The sequence below is a fragment of the Micromys minutus genome (genome assembly GCF_963924665.1).
Source record: "Micromys minutus genome assembly, chromosome: 32".
In the NCBI taxonomy this organism is placed as follows: Eukaryota; Metazoa; Chordata; class Mammalia; order Rodentia; family Muridae; genus Micromys; species Micromys minutus.
This window is the reverse complement of record NC_137967.1, coordinates 6,456,930-6,478,421: the sequence shown is the minus strand read 5'-3', so window position 1 is coordinate 6,478,421 and position 21,492 is coordinate 6,456,930. Positions and strand designations below refer to the sequence as shown.

At 36.8% G+C, this 21,492-nt stretch overlaps 1 protein-coding gene across 2 annotated transcripts; it reads left to right on the top strand.

Annotated features, from left to right (window-relative positions):
* Positions 1–3,530: 3,530 nt before the first annotated feature.
* On the top strand, positions 3,531–20,704 carry LOC308413590 (vomeronasal type-2 receptor 116-like; the record flags this gene model as incomplete). 2 transcript variants are annotated; one of them, XM_080908644.1, is made up of 6 exons in its annotated part: positions 3,531–3,727; positions 4,973–5,261; positions 6,901–7,713; positions 8,342–8,569; positions 19,319–19,442; positions 19,950–20,704. In XM_080908644.1, the coding sequence occupies 6 exons, from the start codon at positions 3,531–3,533 to the stop codon at positions 20,702–20,704; spliced, it is 2,406 nt and encodes an 801-aa protein (XP_080764770.1). The 2 variants fall into 2 exon arrangements, with proteins under 2 accessions (XP_080764770.1, XP_080764769.1); XM_080908643.1 differs by having other exon boundaries at positions 19,800–20,704.
* Between the last annotated feature and the right edge of the window lie 788 nt (positions 20,705–21,492).

Sequence of the window (21,492 nt, the reverse complement as noted above, 5' to 3'; positions counted from 1 at the left end):
CAATCATTCACCATGATCAAGTAGGCTTTATCCCTGGGATGCAGGGTTGGTTTAATATACGGAAATCCATCCATGTAATCCACCATATAAACAACTCAAACAAACAAAAAAAAACTACATTTTAATCTCACTATATTCTGAGAAATCATTTGACAAAATTCAACACCCTTTCATGTTAAAAGTCTTGGAAAGTATAGGAATGCAAGGCCCATACCTAAACATAATAAAAGCAATATACATAAACTTACAGCCAACATCAAACTTAACGGTGGGAAACTTGTAGCAATCCCACTAAAATCAGGGAATCGACAAGGCTGCCCACTCTCCCCCTACATATTCAACATAATACTGGAAGTCCTGGCTGGAGCAATTAGACAGCAAAAGGAGATCAAGGGGATACAAATCAAAAAGGAAGAAGTAAAAACTTCACTGTTTGCAGATGACATGATAGTGTACTTAAGCGATCCCAAAAATTCCACCAGAGAACTTCTATAGCTGATAAACAAGTTCAGCAAAGTGGCTGCATATAAAATTAACTCAAAAAAATCAGTAGCCTTCCTATACTCATAGGACAAACATTCGGAGAAAGAAATTAGGGGAAAGATACCCTTCACAATAGTCACAAAAACTATGAAATACCTTGGTGTGACTCTAACTAAGCAAGTGAAGGACCTGTATGACAAGAACTTCAAACCTCTAAAGAAGGAAATCGAGGAAGATCTCAGAAAATGGAAAGATCTCCCATGCTCATGATTTGGAAGGATCAACATTGTATAAATGCCCATCTTACCAAAAGCAATCTACAGATTCAATGCAATCCCCATCAAAATTCCAATGAAATTCTACATAGAGGTGTAAAGAACATTGTGCAATTTCATCTGGAATAACAAAAGACCCAGAATAGCGAAATCCATCCTCAACAGCAAGAAAACATCTATGGGAATCACTATCCCTGACCTCAAGCTACAAGCCCACAATTATAAGGCAATTGTGCAAAAAATTACATGGTACTGGTACAGTGATAGGCACGTGGATAAATGGAATACAATAGAAGGATCCAGAAATGAGCCCTCATGTATATGGTCACTTAATTTTTGACAAAGGAGATGTAAACATTCAATGGAAAAAGACATCCTCTTCAACAAATGGTGTTGGTCCAACTGGCACTCAGCACGCAAAGGAATGAAAATAGATCCTTTCTTATCTCCTTGTACAAAGCTCAAGTGCAAGTGGATAAAAGATCTCCACATTAAACCAGGCACACTGAAATTATTAGAAAAGAAAATACGGAAAACCTTAGAATACATAGGCACAAGAGAAAAGTTCCTGAACAGAACAACAGTGGCTCGTGCTCTAAGGACAAATCTCAACAAATGGGACTTACTGAGATTGCAAAGTTTCTGTAAGGCTAAGGACACTGTCCAACTCTTCCCACCACATGGGGCTATGGTTCTCAGTCCCAAGACCACTGTATGGTTCAAGTAAAGCCTTTGAGATTCCTGTGTTCCCTGGAATAACTATTTTATTAGTGTCCCCGTGAGTTTGTCCCATTGTATGGTCATTTCTTCTGACTTTGTAGATGTTACTCATTTTCTCCCATTTCTTTCCACTTTCTCTAAGTGAATCATTTGCAAAATGCCATTCTCTTAAGAAGCTTACTTGGCACAAGATGTAGCTTGCACAGGATCTCCCTACTCCGGCCTTCACCTTTTCTTCATTCTACCTTCCCTGTCTTTCTCATTTACTGGGGACCTCTATTTAGGGCCCTGTCACTGACTCATGGCACTGATGTACTTGAGAAGTTATTCTGTGTTGCAGGATTTTCGTTTTCATTGTGAACCCCAAGATTGTTTTATTTACTGAAAAACCTATTTTTATTTGTTCTATGGCTCAACATTAGCACATACCTTAAATCCTGAAGGTTCCTGCTTTAATTTTACAAACAGGAATTCATAACATCAACCATAGGTTGAGAGTCAGAAGAGGTAACCAGAATGTGGAAATAGGATTAATAAGAAAAATCCATAAAGAGTGAGGAGTCAGGAAGATGGATAGAGAGGCACAGGAATTAGAAGGGAGTCACATTTGAAGCTTGTTAGGTTTTGTGATGGTATGAGAGTGAAGGACATTCTTGGTGGGGTGTCTGCTGAGGAGGAAGGTCATCTGGGTGCTTTTACTGTCTCTCTGATTAGCAGACTTTTACCCCAGAGTCTGGCTGCTAGATCTTCATTGGTAAAATAGAATAATGGAGATTTATTTTAAAAAATCAAACACAATTATGGGACTATCTTTGCTGAGTAAATTTCCCATCTGTGATGGGAGTGGCCTGCCTTGGAGACTCTTTTTTTATATTTAATTTGTTCAAAACTTAACATAATGTGAGGACTGAACCTAAAGGAGACTTAAAGTTGACAGCATATAGGAAATAAGAAATCTGTTCTCAGTGCCTTTATTTGAACATTAGCCAGAACTGAATACACGCAATCATAAAAGAGATCATTTTTAATTATTCTTTTAATGGTATGTGTATTTATCTCTGGGAAGGCATATTAATTCTAGAAGAGCTGCATCTAATCAACCCTCCCTGTCATGTAGCTTTCCTGTGTGATATTACATATGTATCCATATATTTGAATAGTAATTCAAACATTAGCTTTCCTTACACAAAAAGATACAACTTTGATATTACATGTGCAGGAACCTCTGTAATTCGACAATCTAAACTATTGGCAGATAATGAAAAAATCACTTGGGTTTGTTTCTTGTGTGATTTATATTTCACATTACTGAGAGCAAATCTTCAGAGTTGACAGATCTGGACAGTGTCCTCAAATGAGCTCTTCATGGATTCCTGTTACCAACAGTTTCTGTGCTTAGGTATTTGAAAACCTATGTTAATAGGGGTTTTTAAATTCTTTAGCATGCCTCCTTGCCAATAAACCAAAAGTATGGGAGAGCAAAGTTTAATAGGAGAGGAGGTATGTAGAAGTAGGTTTAGAAGAAATTCTTTAGGGTGATTCCAAACATGAATCAGTGTGGCCCTCCAGGCCAAATGTGACTTTAAACGTGAGCCTGCCTCTCTCTGACTTGGACTTTGTAATATAATTTTTAGATGTTCTGATTGTATTATTACTGAATGTGAATCATCTGAAACAATCCACTGACATCATTTCTAATCGTGTTCACATAAACACCTTGTTGAAACTTCCCAAGGACAATTTTGAACAAAAGAGCTTCCTTCCAGGCATTCAAAATCATGAGTGATGTCATGGATCCTGAGAAAGTTTTATCCTCCTAAGTGTTTACCTACCCTTGTTTATTACATGGACTGTGGGTAGCAGTTGCAGAGCCGCAGGGAAGAAAGTCTTTAAGATTCCTCCAGGGCTCAGGAGCAATCTGAAAAACAAATGAATCATGAGTATGCAACAAACATCTCCTTTGCCCAGAGAAATAAAAGCTGGTAGAAATTTGACGTGCTGATATGCATGGCACTTCACAATCCATTCTGCACAGATTTCAGACAGGAAGATATGTTCATTTGGATGGCAGTCTTATTCCTCCTCAACATTCCACTTCTCACGGCAAATGTCATTGATCCCAGGTGCTTTTGGAGAATAAATTTGAACGAGGTCAAGGATAAAGACTTGGGGCTAACTTGTTCCTTCATCCTTGGAGCAGTTCAGAAGACTATGGAGAAAGATTATTTTAACCAGACTATGAATGTCCTGTAAGTGCATTTTAATTATTCCTTGTAAATAAAATTGAATATTTTTGAGTGATCTGAACATGACGATTAGGCAAATCCTTTAATCATCTCGCCTGTTGCTAAGTCTGAACACCAAGAAACACACTTAATTCTTTTACTGATTCAATCCTATTTTCTCCTTTTTATTATTCCAATAAAAGGTTTGCTTTTCTTCCAGGTGGCCCATGACCTAAAGCATGGAAGCTGAGGTACACAGGACTATATACATTGATCCTTCTCATAAAGCTCCCTCATTACAGTTTATGTTGCACTCTAGAAGTAATTACTTGTTGTAATTGATCATGTAATATTTCCCTGTCCTTTATCCCAAATAAGGACAAATAAGTGGTACCCAGATGTACTCAGAGTGAATACATCACATTACCGTGTAAATAGAAACTAGGTGAATGATGCTGCAGTAGTGGACAAGTCCTTAATCTCTGTACAATGAACCTCTCACAAGTATATATTGTTCATTTGAAGCAAGGATAGTCTACTGTAAAGTATCTGATAAAACAGTTGCAAGTTTAACTCTCTTAGGACCTTAATAATTCTTGCTCAAATACATACAAACATATGCATAGACATGTAAAATTTATCAAATGCATGTATGATATATAATTTTATTTAAAAATAAATCATAAGAAAAATATGTCTTTCACTAAAAATTGAAAGAAAAAATTAACATGATGAGGAAAGATATGAGGGGACATATTAAGAATATTGCCCACTTACTATAAATATTTGTAAGTAGAGAAGCAAATGTTACAGCAGAAAGGCTATTATTCAATTATAAATCATGTTTTCTTTCTTTTACCAATAAAGTTAACTTCAAAAGAATTTATCGTGAACTCAATATTTCTCAGAACACTTGTGTTTTATAATGCTCAATAATTTCAAAATGACAACATGATCAGAATTATTGTCTTATCAAAATCTGTGCTTTTCTCTTGACCTTTTGAGCAAGGACTCTAAAACAGAGATGGAAATCCTGTCTTTGAATGAGGTCAATACCATATCGTATTTATTGGAGAAACAATGTTGTAAACTTTTAAAGTGTTTGCTAGTTTCCAGATACTCTTGTGAATTCATTCTCACAACAAAAGCTATTTGTTTCCATTTATAGAGGTCAGATGGAGATACTTCCTGGACAGAATAGTGCACCTATTGAGTACAAGTGATTATGTCTAGATATCTGTCCACAATAAACACTGTTCTCTTTTACAGAGAAACAACTAAAAACCACAAATATGCTTTGGCATTAGCCTTTACAGTAGATGAGATCAACAGGAATCCTGACCTTTTGCCAAATATGTCTTTGACTATAAAACACACTTCGGGCCATTGTGATGGAAATACTGTAACACATCTACCATATGAACTTCATGAAAAAGAGATGCATATGCCTAATTATATATGTGATGAAGAAACCATGTGTTCATTTGTGCTTACAGGACCTGATTGGTGGACATCTTTAAATTTGTGGATATACCTGGACATCTTTGTATCTCCACAGGTGAGTTATCATAGGCCAGAAATTCTAAAAGTCATGTCTCTTTGAGGGATTTTGATAGCAATTAAGAAAGTTAATGAATGAGACTAGACACATGCTGATATCATGTTCCATGGCACTTACTAATCGGAAACATGAAAGTCCTTTTGCTAGGGGCCACCTCCAGAAGTTGACTGACTCCAGAAAGGAGGAATTGAGGAGGTCACGAAGAATTGAGTCTGTCATGGAGGAAGAGAGAATCTTGCAGCCTTGACTGACTAGCATGCAGAGATTTATTTATACACATCTCAGTAAGCAGAGATTGATTCATGTTGTTTAAAAACATAGAACATACTAATTCTGTCCCCAGCTATGTGTCATCTTAGACATTCGTTTAGATTATCATTGGTAAGACAAAAAATAACAGAGTTATCACTTACAATCATGGATCATTTACACTCAAGGGGTTGTTAAAAGTCTAGTTTTCAGTGATAAACTGTGATGGAACAGAATTATATTTACATTTACTCAAAAACACAAATTTTAAGTATCTAGAGTATTTTTTGCAAAGCAATTGCAGATTATTCTTAACCTGGCAAATCATGACATTTCAGTGGCCCTGGTTAGGATGACAAGCTCCAGTGCAGTCTGCAGAGTTAGCCATTTTACTACCAGTGAATATGTGACTGACCATTAATGGTCTGAGTGCAAATGTCAGTAGACACGCAGCAAAAAATTTCAGCAACATACTGTTATAGTTATTTTAAGTCATTTTTAGTAATATGATTATTTTATCTTTTATGGAATTCTTGATATGTTTTAACTTGTTTTTCTTTTGTTTCCTCATCATAAGATGCATGAGTGGACCTTCATAAGTAAACTTTTCTAAGAAAGAAGGGTTCGGTGGTTCGGATAGCTTGTTCTTTTCATATTTTTACATGCGAATATTTTTCCTTCATTATAAAACATTTCCTATGGAGGAATGGACACCATCCAGTCTAACTTTGTTTCTCTGTACTTTCCTCAAGATATACAATCTATGAGTCCTACATATTTGCCCCACAATTGACTGGGTATTTAGAAGGAAGTTTTGATCTGCTGTAAACACTTTTCTCCTAGCAAATCTTGTTTACAATTGTATGTTCAGGTTATTCTGTTTTTCTATTTCCTGAGGGGTGTACAAAGGCAGATTTTCCGACAGTATTTGAAGCTTTATTCTAAAAAGCAGGTATCTGGGATCTTTATGTGAGTTACAACCTGTAGTGTACAAGATAAGAATATTTTCCCTAAAAGCTAAGCATTTGTATTCACAGAAAATTCCAGTTAAATATTAGAAGTATTTGTAAATTAAGACATAATAAATGACTCTTAAAAATGGTCAAATATCCCCTAGTTGTAAATATATTAAAATCCCTCCAAAAATTAAAACACTGATATCAATACAGAAGACAAAATGACAGTTATAAGGTGCAAATATGTTTCATTTCACCTTTGTTAAACAGCCATGCTTGCTGTTCCCATTAGAAGTGTATGTGCCAGGCTTCCACATCTGCTCACTTGAATCAGAGATGAGAGGACAAGTCACAGGTAATCACTGTTTTCAGGTAAATATGATCACAGGTTTTTATGTGCACTGCACCTCATGCTGCTCTCTGTGTTGTAGCTCCTTCAGCTGACCTATGGACCTTTCCATTCCTACTTCAGTGATAATGAACAATTTCCCTATCTCTATCAGATGGCCCCAAGGCACACATCTCTAGCATTGGCCATGGTCTCCTTCTTCCTTTACTTCAACTGGAACTGGGTCGGCCTTGTCATCACAGATGATGCTCAAGGCAATGAGTTTCTCTCAGAGATGAAAAAAGAGAGCGAAACCAATGAAATATGCTTTGCCTTTGTGAACATGATGTCAATCACTGACGTTAAATTCTATCAAAATATTGAAATATACCACAAAGAAATTGTGATGTCATCTACCAATGTTATTGTCATTCACGGGGAAGCAGAGAGTATTATTGAATTGAGCTTCAGAACATGGGAATCTCCAGCTATACAGAGAATATGGGTCACCACAAAACAATTTAATTTCCCTACCAGTAAGAGAGACTTAATTCATGGCACATTCTATGGGACACTTACTTTTCTCCACCACCATGGTGAGATTTCTAGGTTTAAAAATTTTGTAGAGACATGGTACCATCCCAGAAGCACAGATTTATATCTAATAATGCCAGATTGGAAGTACTTTACCAATGAATCCTCAGCATCTGACTGCAAAATACTAGAGGATTATACATCCAATGTCTCAGTGCCATGGCTAATGGAACAGAAGTTTAACATCGCCTTTAGTGATGGTAGTCATGACATATACAATGCTGTTTACGTCATGGCCCATGCAATCCATGAAATGAATCTGCAACAGGTTGATAATCAGGCAATAGACAATGGGAAAGGGGTCAGTTCTCCCTGCTTAAAGGTAGAGTTTCTTCTATTGGATGATGCTGGGTCTTTTTAATTGCGCTGTCATTTAGAGACTCTCAGATGCCCACACTTAATGAGATAGTAAAGATCTCTCAAAATTGATATGTGCCAAATATTTTTTCTAAAGAAAAAGGACATCTAGTGACGGTATAAATTTGAATGGAAAAAGAAGGTATAGGGTCCAGATGCAAATGTGCTGCATTTGGCCTTGGGCTGGAAAGTGATATCTATTTTTTTTTTAGTTAAGTTCCTATATATATCTCTCTCTGTGTGAAACTGTTTACATATATGTATCAACATTTATTTATATTTGTGTGTATATAATTTAAAGCTGTATTATATGTGTGATTCAGGAAAGATGAGTCTGTATTAATGTGTCTGTGTGTGTGCATGTGTGAGTGTGTGCTGCATATCTGTGTTTGGTTCTGCATTTATGTTTCTTTCTGTCCTTCAGTCTTCTCTGAGAGAACTGAAATTCTTGAAATAGTATCACTTCATTTCATTTGATTATGTTGTGATTTCTCTTTCATTCTTTAAATGACGTTGCCATTTCTATGTCATCATAATACATTGTGTGCTTTGAAGGAACATATGTACAATATAGAATGATGCTTGTCTTTCAGATAAATTCCTTTCTGAGAAAGGTCAACTTTACTAATCCTCTAGGGGACAGAGTGATTATGAAACATAGAGTAATACTGCAGGAAGACTATGACATTTTTCACATTTGGAATTTCTCACAACATGTTGCGTTTAAGGTGAAGTTAGGACAGTTCAGCCCATGTTTTCCGCATGGTCGGCTCTTTCAGTTATCTGCAGGAACAACTGAGTTGGCCACAGGAAGAAGAAGGGTGAGTGTGTAATAACTTATTGATTAAAAATACAGAGCAGTAAACATATTGAAATAAAATATTTTTTTCACATCAGAAACCAATTCCTAGGCGCCTGTGTTAGGTGTCTCTTTTTTGTTTTTGATATATTTTTGTAATTATTTGAAGATTTCATACAAGCATAAAATATACCTTCGTCATACCAAAACCATTTTCTGAAATTTAATAATTACAAACTGTTTTTTATTTGTTGTTTGATATTCTTTCCTCTAAAATAAACAGCATTCTCTTCATTATTATAGTGTAATCTCCTCCATTATCAGAGGCCTCTGGAACAGATGCTGAAAAGGGTGAGGTTAATGTTACAGTTATGAAGTACTAAGAGTCCTAATTGCTAACTGCTCTTATTGTACCCAAAACTGTCATCCTACAGAATAGAAGGATATTTATCAAATTTATTAATGAACACAATTAGAGAAACTCATATTCATAGAAAATCACTTTTAGATAAACTTGAAGAACTTCTTCACACTTGTCAGTAAGGTAAACAAACGGTCAAAAGAACATACAGATAGCACTAGAACAATAGACAAAAAAATAACTATTAAAATACATCAAAAACAGCAATAACAGCAACCAGACAAAAGTTACAAAAATTGTCAGATATAATAGAAGATTTTTGGTAACATTCTCTAAATTAAATCAAAACAATAGAGTTGATTTATTTTTTAAGACATTTTTGTTTGCACGCCAAAAATAGAGAGACTTGCATACAAGAGGAAATCTTCTTTTATAAAAGAAAAACAGTGGAAAAATAGAATATATCTTGAAAGGAAAAAGCGAAATTAGAGAATAATACTTTTGAAAATTATGTAAGAACCATTCCTGAATAAAACATGCACCATAAAACACAACACAAGGATTATTTTCTGAGGAAAGAAAGAATTTATTCCAGGAATGGAAGCAAGGTTCAACATTTGTAAATCCTTTAAGTGTAATACACCACACAATACAGAATTACATTAATTTCCAAAAAGCCCAGAAATGGCTCTTTTTATCAGTTTGAAAGTTGTTTTATTCTTTATTTATGATTATAAATATTCTTATGTATTATATGTTCAACATATTTCTCAAAAACGCATGTTTTGAAAAAATTTATTATTTTGATCTAAAACTGAATCTCAAGAGAAAAACTGTTGTATTAAAATTCAACTTATCAAATCAACATCTTCATTAAAAATTATTTCAATCTTCTTGTATCTGTTGAGGCCTGTTTTGTGACCGATTATGTGTTCATTTTTGGAGACAGTACAATGATGTGGTAAGAAGAAGGTACATTTTTTTGTTTTAGGATAAAATGTATATGTTTATTATGTCTAACATTTGCTAGTTTGATTATGTCTCTCTTTAGTTTCTGGTTCCATGATCTGTCATTGAGGAGAGTGGGGGGGTTGAAGTTTCCCAGATTTTTGTGTGAGGTGCAATGTGTGTTTTGTGCTTCAGTACGATTTCTTACATGAATGTAGGTGCCTTTGCATTTGGAGCATAGATGTTCAGAACTGAGAGTTCTTCTTGGTAGATTTCGCTTTGATGAGGATGAAGTGTGCGTCCTTATCTTTTTTGATAACTTTTGGTTGAAAAACAATTGTATTTGATATTAGAATGGCTACTCCAGCATGATCCTTGGTACCATTTGTTTGGAAAAGTGTTTTCTACCCTTTTACTCTGAGGTAATGTCTATCTTTGTCACTGAGGCAGTTTCTCGTTGTGCAGAAAAATGCTGGGTACTTTTACCTATCTAGTCTGATAGCCTATGTCTTTTTATTATGGAATTGAGTCAGTTGCTGTTGAGAGATATTAGGGACCAATGATTGTTGTTTCCTTTTAATTTTTTTTTAAGGTTTGATACTCTGCATTAAGATCTTACTAGTTACAATGAGCAAAAAGTAAATGCAAAACAGGATGTAACCCGGAATTAGTTAAACTTTTCTTAGTGTGTAAGGATTGAGCCTAATTTTTTTTTCTTGAACTTCAAAAGTTAGTAAAATGTTTCTGGGGCAGCCCTAGCCTCTGTGGTTAGCATCCCATTATCAGTGACTGCATATTATGTCTATTCTTTTGTGACTGGGTTATCTCACTCAGGATGATACTCTCTAGATGCAGCCATTTTCTTAAGAATTTGGTTACGTCATTGTTTCTGGTGGCTGAGTAGTACTCCATTGTGTAAATGTACCACAATTTTTGTATCCATTAATCTACTGAAGGACATCTGGGTTCTTTCCAGCTTCTGGCTATTATAAATAGAGCTGCTATGAAGATTGTGGTGCATGTAACTTTGTTGTATATTAAAGTGTCTCTGGGGTATATGCACAGAAGTGGAATAGCTGAAACTTCAGGTAGTACTATGCCCAATTTTCTAAAGAATCGCCAGACTGATATCCAGAGAGGTTCTATCAGTTTACAACCCCACCAACAGTGGAGAAGTGTTCCTCTTTCTCCACAGCCTCGCCAGCATCTGCTGTCATCTGAGTTTTAGATCTTGCCCAATCTGACTGGTGTGAGGTGGAATCTCTGGTTGTTTTGATTTGCATTTCCCTGATGGCTAAGGATGTCAAGCACTTCCTTAGATGTTTCTCAGCCATTCCATATTCCTCAATTGAGAACGTTTTGTTTAGCTCTGTACCCCATTTCTTAATAGGGTTGTTTGATTCTCTGGTGTCTAGCTTTTTGAGTTCTTTGTATACCTTGGATATTAGGCCTCTATCTGATGTGGAGTGCCATTTTGTTTTCTTGACAATGTCTTTAGCCTTACAGAAACTTTGCAATCTCATTAAGTCCCATTTGTTAATCTTTGACCTTAGAGATTGAGCCATTGGTGTTTTGTTCAGAAAATTTTCTCCTGTGCCTATGTGTTCTAAGGTTTTCCCTACATTCTCATCTAATAGTTTCAGTGTATCTGGTTTAATGTGGAGATCTTTGATCCACTTACACTTGAGCTTTGTACAAGGAGATAAGAAAGGGTCTATTTCATTCTTCTGCATGCTGAGTGCCAGTTGGACCAGCACCATTTGTTGAATAGGCTGTCCTTTTTCCATTGAATGTTTACAGCTCCTTTGCCAAAAATCAGGTGACAATATAGGTGAGGGCTCCTTTCTGGGTCTTCTATTTCATTGATCCTCGTGCCTATTTCTGTACCAGTACCATGCAGGTTTCATCACAATTGCCTTATAGTATAGCTTGAGGTCAGGGATACTGATTCCCGCAAATGTTTTCTTGTAGTTGAGGATGGATTTCGCTATTCTACGTCTTTTGTTATTCCAGATGAAATTGCACATTGATCTTTCCAACTCAATGAAGAACTGGGTTGGAATTTTGATGGGGATTGCATTGAATCTGTAGATTGCTTTTGGTAGGATGGTCATTTTTAAAATGTTGATCCTTCCAATCCATGAGCATGGGAGATCTTTCCATTTTCTGAGATCTTCCTCGATTTCCTTCTTTAGAGGTTTGAAGTTCTTGTCATACAGGTCCTTCACTTGCTTAGTTAGTGTCACACAAAGGTATTTCATAGTTTTTGTGACTTGTGAAGGGTATCTTTTCCCTAATTTCTTTCTCCACGTTTGTCCTTTGAATATAGGAAGGCTACTGATTTGTTTGAGTTAATTTTGTATCCAGCCACTTTGCTGAACTTGTTTATCAGCTGTAGGGGTTCTCTGGTGGAATTTGTGGGGTCACTTAAGTACACTATCATGTCATCTGCAAAGAGTGATGTTTTTACTTCTTCCTTTCCAATTTGTATCCCCTTGATCTCCTTTTGCTGTCTAATTGCTCCAGCCAGGACTTCCAGTACTATGTTGAATAAGTAGGGAGAGAGTGGGCAGCCTTGTCGAGTCCCTGATTTTAGTGGGATTGCTTCAAGTTTCCCACCATTAAATTTGATGTTGGCTGTTGATTTGCTGTATTTTGCTTTTATTTTGTTTAGGTATGGACCTTGGATTCCTGTACTTTCCAGGACTTTTAATATGAAGGGATGTTGAATTTTGTCATATGCTTTCTCAGCATCTAGTCAGATGACTATGTGATTTTGTTCTTTGAGTTTGTTTATATGGTGGATTACATTGATGGATTTCCTTATACTAAACTTTTCCTGCATCTCAGGGATGAAGCCTACTTGGTCATGGTGAATGATTGTTTTGATGTGTTCTTGGATTCGGTTTGCCAGAATTTTGTTGAGTATTTTTGCATCAGTGTTCATAAGTGAGATTGGTCTGAAGTTCTCTTTCCTGGTAGGGTCTTTGTGTGTTTTAAGAACCAGGGTTATTGTAGCATCAAAAAATGAGTTATGTAGTATTCCATCTGATTATATCTTTTGGAATAGTTTGGAAAGTATTGGTGTTATGTCCGCAATAAATGTCTGATAAAATTGTGCACTGAACCCGTCTGGACCTGGCCTTTTCTTGGTTGGGAGGCTTTTGATGACTTCTTCTATTTCTTTAGGTGTTATGGGATTATTTAGATGGTTTTCCTGGTCCGGGTTTAACTTTAGGATCTTGTATCCATCTAGAAATTCATCCATTTCCTCCAATTTTCCAACTTTGTGGAGTATAGGCTTTTGTAGAGGGATCTGATGATTTCTTGAATTTCCTCAGTTTTAGTTCTTAGGTCTCCACTTTCCTTCCTGATTTTGTTAATTTGCATACTCTGTCTTTGCCCTCTAGTTAGTCTGGCTAGGGGTTTATCAATCTTGTTGATTTTCTCAAACAACCAGCTCTGCGGTTTTTTTTTTTTTTTTTTTGTTTTGTTTTTTGTTTTTGCTTTTTTTTTTTTTTTTTTTTTTTTTTTTTTTTTTTTTTTTGATTCATTCAATGGTTCATTTTGTTTCTATTTGGTCTATTTCTACCCTAATTTTGATTATTTCTTGCCGTCTACTCTTCTTGGGTGTATCTGCTTCCTTTTCTTCTAGAGCTTTTAGCTGTGCTGTCAAGTTGCTGATGTGTGCTCTTTCCAGTTTCTTTTTGGAAGCGCTCAGGGCTATGAGTTTTCCTCTCAGTACTGCTTTCATTGCATCCCATAGGTTTGGGTATGTTGTGTTTTCGTTTTCACTGAATTATAGAAAATCCTTAATTTCTTTCTTTATTTCTTCTTTGACCCTGCTATCCTTTAACAGAGCTTTGTTTAGTTTCCATGTGTATATGGGCTTTTTGTTGTCTTTGTTGTTGCTAAAGACCAGCCTTAGACCATGGTGATCTGAGAGGAAACATGGGAGTATTTCAATCTTTTTATATCGATTCAGCTCGTTCTGTGTCCAATTATGTGGTCATTTTTCGAGAAGGTGCCATTGGGGGCTGAGAAGAAGGTGTATTCTTTTACTTTAGGATGATATGTTCTGTAGATATCTACTAATTCCAGTTAGTTCATAGTCCCTGCTAGTTTTACAGAGTCCTTGTTCAGTTTCTGTTTTCATGATCTGTCCATTGGTGAGAGTGGGGTGCTAAAGTCTCCAACTATTATTGTGTGGGGTGAAGTGTATTTTTTGAGCTTTATTACGGTTTCTTTTATGAATGTGGGTGCCTTTGTATTTGGAGCATATATGTTAAAAATTGAGAGTTCCTCTTGACAGATTTCCCCTCTAAGGAGTAAAAAGTTTCCTTCTTTATCTTTTTGATAACTTTTGGTTGGAAATTTACTTTATTTAATATTACAATAGCCACTCCAGGTTGCTTCTTGGGACCATTTGCTTGGAAGGTTTTTTTCCCAACATTTTACTCTGAGATAGTGTCTGTTTTTGTCTCTGAGATGAGTTTCCTGTATGCAGCAAAATGCTGGATTTTGTTTATGTATCTAGTCTGATAGCCTATGTCTCTTTATTGGGGAGTTGAGACCATTTATGTTAATAGATATCAAGGAATAGTAGTTTCTGTTTCCTGCTATTATTGCTTTTGTAGGTTGAGTTGTGTCTGTGTCTCTTTCTTCTTTTGGTTTTCTTGCTCAGTTTTCTTGTTTTTACTAGGATGTAGTTCCCCTCATTTTATTGGGTTTTCAACCTATAATTCGTTGTAGTGCTGGGTTTGTGGTCAGATGTTGTGTAAATTTAGATTTGTCTTGAAATATCTTCATCTCTCCATCTGTGGTGATTAATAGTTTTGCTGGGTATAGCAGCTTGGGCTGGCACCTGTGCTCTCTTAGGGTCTGCATGATGTCTGTCCAGGCTCTTCTAGCTTTCATAGTCTCTGTTGAAAAATTGGGTGTGATTCTGATTGGTCTGACTTTATATGTTACTTGACCTTTTCCCCTTACTGCTTTTAGTATTCTTTCTTTGCTTTGGGCACTTGGTGTTTTGACTATTATGTGTCGGGAGGAATTTCTTTTCTGGTCCAACCTATTTGGAGTTCTGAAGGCTTCTTTTATGCTCCTGGTCATCTCATTCTTAAGGGTAGGGAAGTTTTCTTCTACAATTTTGTTGAAGATATTTACTGTGCCTCTTAGTTGATATTCTTCTTTCTCTTCTATTCCTATTATTCTTAGGTTTGGTCTTCTCATTGTGTCCTGGATCTCCTGGACATTTTTGGTTAGGAGCTTTTTGGTTTTTGCATCTTCTCTGGCTGTTTTGTCTATGTTTACAATGTTGTGTTCTGCCCCCAAGATTCTCTCTTCCATCTCTTGTAGTCTATTGGAAATGCTTGCTTCTGTGACTCCTAATTTCTTTTTTAGGTGTTCTACCTCTTGGGTTATCTCTTTTAGTGTTTTCTTTATTGTGTCAATTTCCATTTTAAATTACTTTTTCCATTCCTTCATCTCTTTTGTTCTGTTTTCCTCTAGTTCTTTTTGTTCTTTGAGTGATCTTGTTTCGTCTTTAAAAGCTTCTGGTTCTTTTTGCTTTTCCTCCCGTTCTTGTTTAAGGATCTCTATCATCGTCTTGAGGTATAATTTTAGGTCTGAATCTCCTTTTTCTGTAGTGTTTGGCATTCCAATGTTTGCTGTGATTGGAGAGCTTGGTACTGGTGTTGCCAGGTTGTCTTGGTTTCCTTGGGATATACTCTTTTGCTTTCCTCTTGCCATCTTGTTGTCAGTGATATGTTCTTGCCTTTCTCTTTTACCTGGTCTGTGTCCCTGGATCTCCAATGTTACAGGTGGCGGATGGTCCGAGCCCTTTTCTGTTCCCCAAAGCCGCTGGGTGGGAACAGAGGTCCCAATGCTGGGTTCCTGGTCCCTGGATCAGGCAGGGCAGGGTTGTGCTTTCCGTGGGCACTCAGCAGAAATCTCTCTGTCTCCTGGCTGCTCGGATCTCCTACTCACCAGGCCTTAACCTTTGCGAACTGCTAGTCCAGGTGGCCGATGGGCTGAGCCTTTTTCTCTCCTTTTAATTTTATTGTTAGATGTAGAATTATGTTTTCGTGGCTGTCTTCTTTGGGGTAGTTGAAAGAAGATCACTTTGTTGCTTTTTCTAGGGTGTTGTTTCTATCTTTGTTTTAGAGTTTTCCACCTATAATCCATTGTAGGGCTGGATTTTTGGAAGATATTGTGTAAATTTGGTTTTGTCATGAAATATCTTGGTTTCTCCATCTATGTTAATTGAGGGTTTTGCTGGATATAGTTGGCTGGGCTGGCATTTGTGTCATTTTAGGATCTTTACGGTATCTTCCCAGGCTCTTCTAGCTTTCATGTCTTGGTTGAAGTCTAGTGTGATTCTGATAGGTCTGCCTTCATTTGTAACTTGACTTGTTTCCATTAATGCTTTTAATATTCTTTCTTTCTTTTGTCCATTTGTTTTTTTGATGATATTTGAAGGAAAGAATTTATTTTCGGGTCCCATCTATTTGGAGTTCTGTAGGCTCCTTCTAGGTTTATGGGCACCTCTTGCTTTAAGTTAGAGAAATATTCTTTTGTAATTTTCTTGAAGATATTTACTGGATTTTAGTTGGGAATCTTTCCTCTCATCTACATTTATTTTCCTTGGGTTTGATCTTCTAATTGTGTCCTGAATTTCCTAGATGTATTGGGTTAGGACCTTTTTGCATCTAGAATTTTCTTTGACTGCTGTGTCAGTGTTTTCTATAGATTCTTCTGTTCATGAGATTCTTTCTTCTATCTCTTGTATTCTCTTATTGATGCTTCTGTCCATGACTCTTGATCTCTTTCCTAGGTTTTCTTTTTCGGAGTTGTCTCCCTTTATTTCTTTCTTGTTTCTATTTCCATTTTTAGATCCTGGATGGTTTTGCTCAATTTCCTCACTTGTTTCATTGTGTTGACCTTCATTTCTCTATGGAATGTGTGTGTGTGTTTCCTCTACAAGAGCTTCTACATGTTTACCTGTGTATTTCTTTATTTCTCTAAGCAAGTTATTTATGACCTTCTTAAAGCCTTCTAACATCATCTGTGTTGTGATTTAAAATCAGAATCTGGCTTTCCTGGTGTATTGGAGTATCCAGGACTTACATTTCTGGGGGAACTGGGTTCTGATGATGCTGTGTGCTTGGATTTGGTTGCTTATGTTCTTTAACTTTGACTTGCCTCTCATCATCTATTAATCTCTGGTGTTAACTGGTGTTGCTGATTCTGACAGGGGCTTGTCCCTTTTGTACTCCTGTGTGTCACCACTACTGGAGAACCAGCTCTCTCCCAACAGGGTCTAGGTAAAGAGAGCTGTTATACATGTCAGTTGAGTGAGCAGACAGAAACTGTCCCCAAATGTTTTTTGATCCCTGTGTTCTGAATGCTCAAGGCAGGTTCCTCAGAGCAGAAGTGGTTGTCTTCCCAGTGCTCTCAGGTGAGTCAGCACTCCTGGAAGGCCATCTCTCTCCCATCAGGATGTGGGTACAGAGATCTGTATTCTAGGGTCAGCTCAGCATTCACATGGAAACCAAAATTTCCTTTCCCAGACTGCTCCTTGGTTTCTCTGTCCTTAGGCTCCAGGTGGGGGATTATCTTGGGCCAGGATTGTGAGTAAAAGTGGTGGTCTCTCCTGTGTTAGCACTACCGAGAGACCAGCTTTCTCCCAGTGGGGTCTGGGTACAGAGAGCTGTAGCAAAGGTTCAGCTCCAGACATAGACAGAAACCAGAAGGATCTTGTTCAGACATTTGCTCAGTTAATGTGTCCTGAGGTCTCCAGATGGGTCTCTCAGAGTAGAAGTGATGGTCTTACTTGTTCTTTCAGGTATGTCAGCACTCCAAGGAGGCCACTTTTTCCCAGTGTGGTCTGCATACAGGAAGCTGTAACAAAGGGTCAGCATTTCCTGTCTTTCAAGCTTGCATGCACACTCCTCTGAGCTCCTGGAATAGACAGAGAACCACTTGAACTAAGACACAATACCACTTGCACTTCAAGGGCTTCAGTATCCTTGCTCTCTTTTATACCTATCATCCTTAATTTGATCTCATTTGTCCTGGATTTTCTGAATGTTTTGGGTTAGAAGCTTTTTACAAGCCCAATACTAGTTTGTTCAGAGTTAAAGAAACAAAACAAAACAAGTGATAGAACATAAGGAAGACATACTAATATGACCATATTTTCTTTTACAACCCAGTTGACAGTATTATCATACATACAGATAATATTATTATCCATGAGCGTCAGAAATAAACGTTAGGTAGTTCTGATTGTTTATGTTCGTATCCAAGCACTTTAGAAGCAGACGTCTGAATATCTCTATCTCTTTCATGCCCATGTTCCCTATATTGTGAATCCAAAGTACCCATGGGTTATATGAAGACACTACCTTAAAATACATTAACAGAAAGAACAAAAATATACCCATTTTCCTTACTCTGCCTTAACATAGTCTTCAAAATGTTGCAAAGAGTGGATACACATTTCAAGAAAATTATAGGTTTCAAAAGGAGAAAATGTACTCTGACCTTCATTGGGAATATTAATATACTGATGATTCATGGTAAAACCCTGTTTCAAAAATATCAAACACATAGGAAAAATTCTCAAATCATCAATTATCTTTAAACAATCTAATTTTCATTCAGGTTTTCTCAGTATTTGTAGCCACAGTAGAACATTTTGACCTCATGAAACACTGTATATTCAAGGGAACTACAAGTCAATTTATCAATTCCAACTGTTTTAAATCCATGTCTGCATATTCTGCTCCTTTTTATATACAGTTTTCATTCATTGAAATGCTAATTTATTCCAGATAATTTTTGTAACCTATAATTTAATGGCATATTTTTCCTGTTTCAAATGTCTTCAAATAGTAACTTGCTTCACTTTTGTTTAACTAACTATGAGCAATGTGAAAAGGAAGAGGTAACTTGATGAATAGCTTATAGTCATAGAAAGACATGGGTCAATATCTAGAAACAGGTACTAAAGCATAGATTTTAATAGACCTCTACTTACTCGCTGTACTGTCCACAGTGAGATGGGCATTCCCATATTATTTATCAATTAAGAAAATGCTTCAAAGTTATGAGGACAAGCTAGTGTTGAATGAGGAAGTATTTCAAAATTACCTCTATCTGTTCATAGTAATTAGTGCCAAATTGAAAATAAATAACTAAAAAAATCAGGTTGCAATGTCCGCAGATTTTGCGCACAGCTTACTATAAGCTCTTTTTCCAGAGTTATCAGGTGTTCAGAAACTATCCAGTATTTCTTCAGTGTATTTCCAATATTCGTGTGGTCATTAAACAAAGGACAAGGTGAACTGTCCACCAGTTACTGTACATGAAATAAGCTTATTGAAATCTTAATGTGCTAATATAAAACATAAGAAAATAGCTAAGACTCATTATCTGCATGTCTAATTTTGTTCTCAGATGCCATCCTCAGTGTGCAGTGCAGATTGTAGTCCTGGATCCAAAAGAATCTGGAAGGAGGGAATGGCAGCCTGCTGTTTTATTTGCCTCCCTTGTACTGAAAATGAAATTACTAATGAGACAAGTGAGTGTTTGCTGCTCTGATATATCTTACAAACATATCTTCCTCTTGTACCACACTGAGATGATCAAGTCAAATAAAAGCTAATGAAACATAAAATATATAACTTTTCTAATTTACTAGTTTTACATATATATAAATTTCTTTTGAAATTAAAGGAGGATAGCATTTTCACAAAGAATTATTTCAACAGAGGATATCCTTGTTTGGCATCAATGGGAGGAAAAGCCCTTGGTCCTGCAAAGGCTTGATGCTGCAGTATTGGGAAATGTCAGGGCAGGGAGGAAGGAGGGATGGTTTGTGGATGGGTGAACATCCTCATAAAAAGCATCACTAACTAAACATTCCTTTGCACATCAGATATGGATCAGTGTGTGAATTGTCCAGAAGGACACTATGCAAACACTGAACACAACAAATGCCTTCAGAAAGCTGTGATCTTTCTAAGCTATGAAGACCCCTTGGGGATGGCTCTTGCCTTACTAGCCTTCTGTCTCTCTGCATTCACAGCTCTGGTACTTTGGGTCTTTGTGAAGCACCATGACACTCCTATTGTGAAGGCCAATAACAGAATCCTCAGCTACCTATTGCTTATGTCACTTATGTGCTGTTTTCTGTGCTCCTTTTTCTTCATTGGTCATCCTAACAGAGTAACCTGTATCTTACAGCAAATCACCTTTGGCATTGTATTCACTGTGGCTGTTTCCACAGTTCTGGCCAAAACAGTAACTGTGATTCTGGCATTCAAAGTCACAGACCCAGGAAGAAGGTTGAGAAACTTTCTGGTATCAGGGACTCCCAACTACATTATTCCCATATGTTCCATATTTCAAAGTATTCTGTGTACAACCTGGATAGCCGTTTCTCCTCCCTTTGTTGATACTGATGAACACTCTGAGCATGGCCACATCATCATTGTGTGCAACAAGGGCTCAGTTACTGCATTCTACTTTGTCCTGGGATACTTGGCCTGCCTGGCCCTTGGAAGCTTCACTGTGGCTTTCTTGGCCAAGAATCTGCCTGAAGCATTCAACGAAGCCAAGTTCTTGACCTTCAGCATGCTAGTGTTCTGTAGTGTCTGGGTCACCTTCCTTCCTGTCTACCATAGCACCAAGGGCAAGGTCATGGTTGCTGTGGAGATCTTCTCCATCTTGGCATCTAGTGCAGGGATGCTTGGATGCATCTTTGCACCTAAGATCTACATCATTTTAGTGAGACCAGACAGAAATTCTATGCAAAAGATCCGGGAGAAATCATATTTCTGAACAAATATTTCAAGAATCTGTCAATTGTAAAGTTGGAACCTACCCTCCACATATTGGGTTTCATTGCATGTATCTAGTTTAGAATCCCTCTCATGGTTCCTCTAGTAATGTCTTGAGATATCATATCTGCTGAACTTGTGTGTACTGTTCATAAATTCTTATACTCATTCACTTGCTTAGTGTCCTCTGGGAGAACTGAACTTCTCAAATTATTTTTTTACAACTTTGCTTAACAAAGAGAGATACATGTACAGATTTTTAAAGGCATTTGTCAATTCTTTTAGACATTTGATAACATGCATTGAAATCCCACTAGTTACCATAAGCATAAAGTACAAGTAGAACAGAATGTGACATGAAAACAGTCAGAGTCTTCATGGTGTGTATAGATTAAACATAATGATCCTTGAATACCCAAAATTGCCACAATGCTATATTCCTAGCTCTTGTGTTATTAATGATTTAAGGTCTAGGTGCACCACACTCTGAGAGGGTGCTGTACACTTATTGTTTTCCTAAGAAGGACTGAGGTTGTCACTATTTGGCCTTTGTTATTCTTGAGCTTCATATGGCCGGTTTTTGTGGCTAGTATCTAATTATCAGTGACTGCATATTATATCTGTTCTTTTGTGCCTGGAATGATATTTTCTAGATACATCCATTTTCTTATGAAATTCATAAAGTCATTGTTTCTGATAGCTGAGTAGTACGCCATTGTATAAATATACCACAATCTCTAAATCCATTCATCTACTGAAGGACATCTTGGTTATTTTGTGTATCAGAAT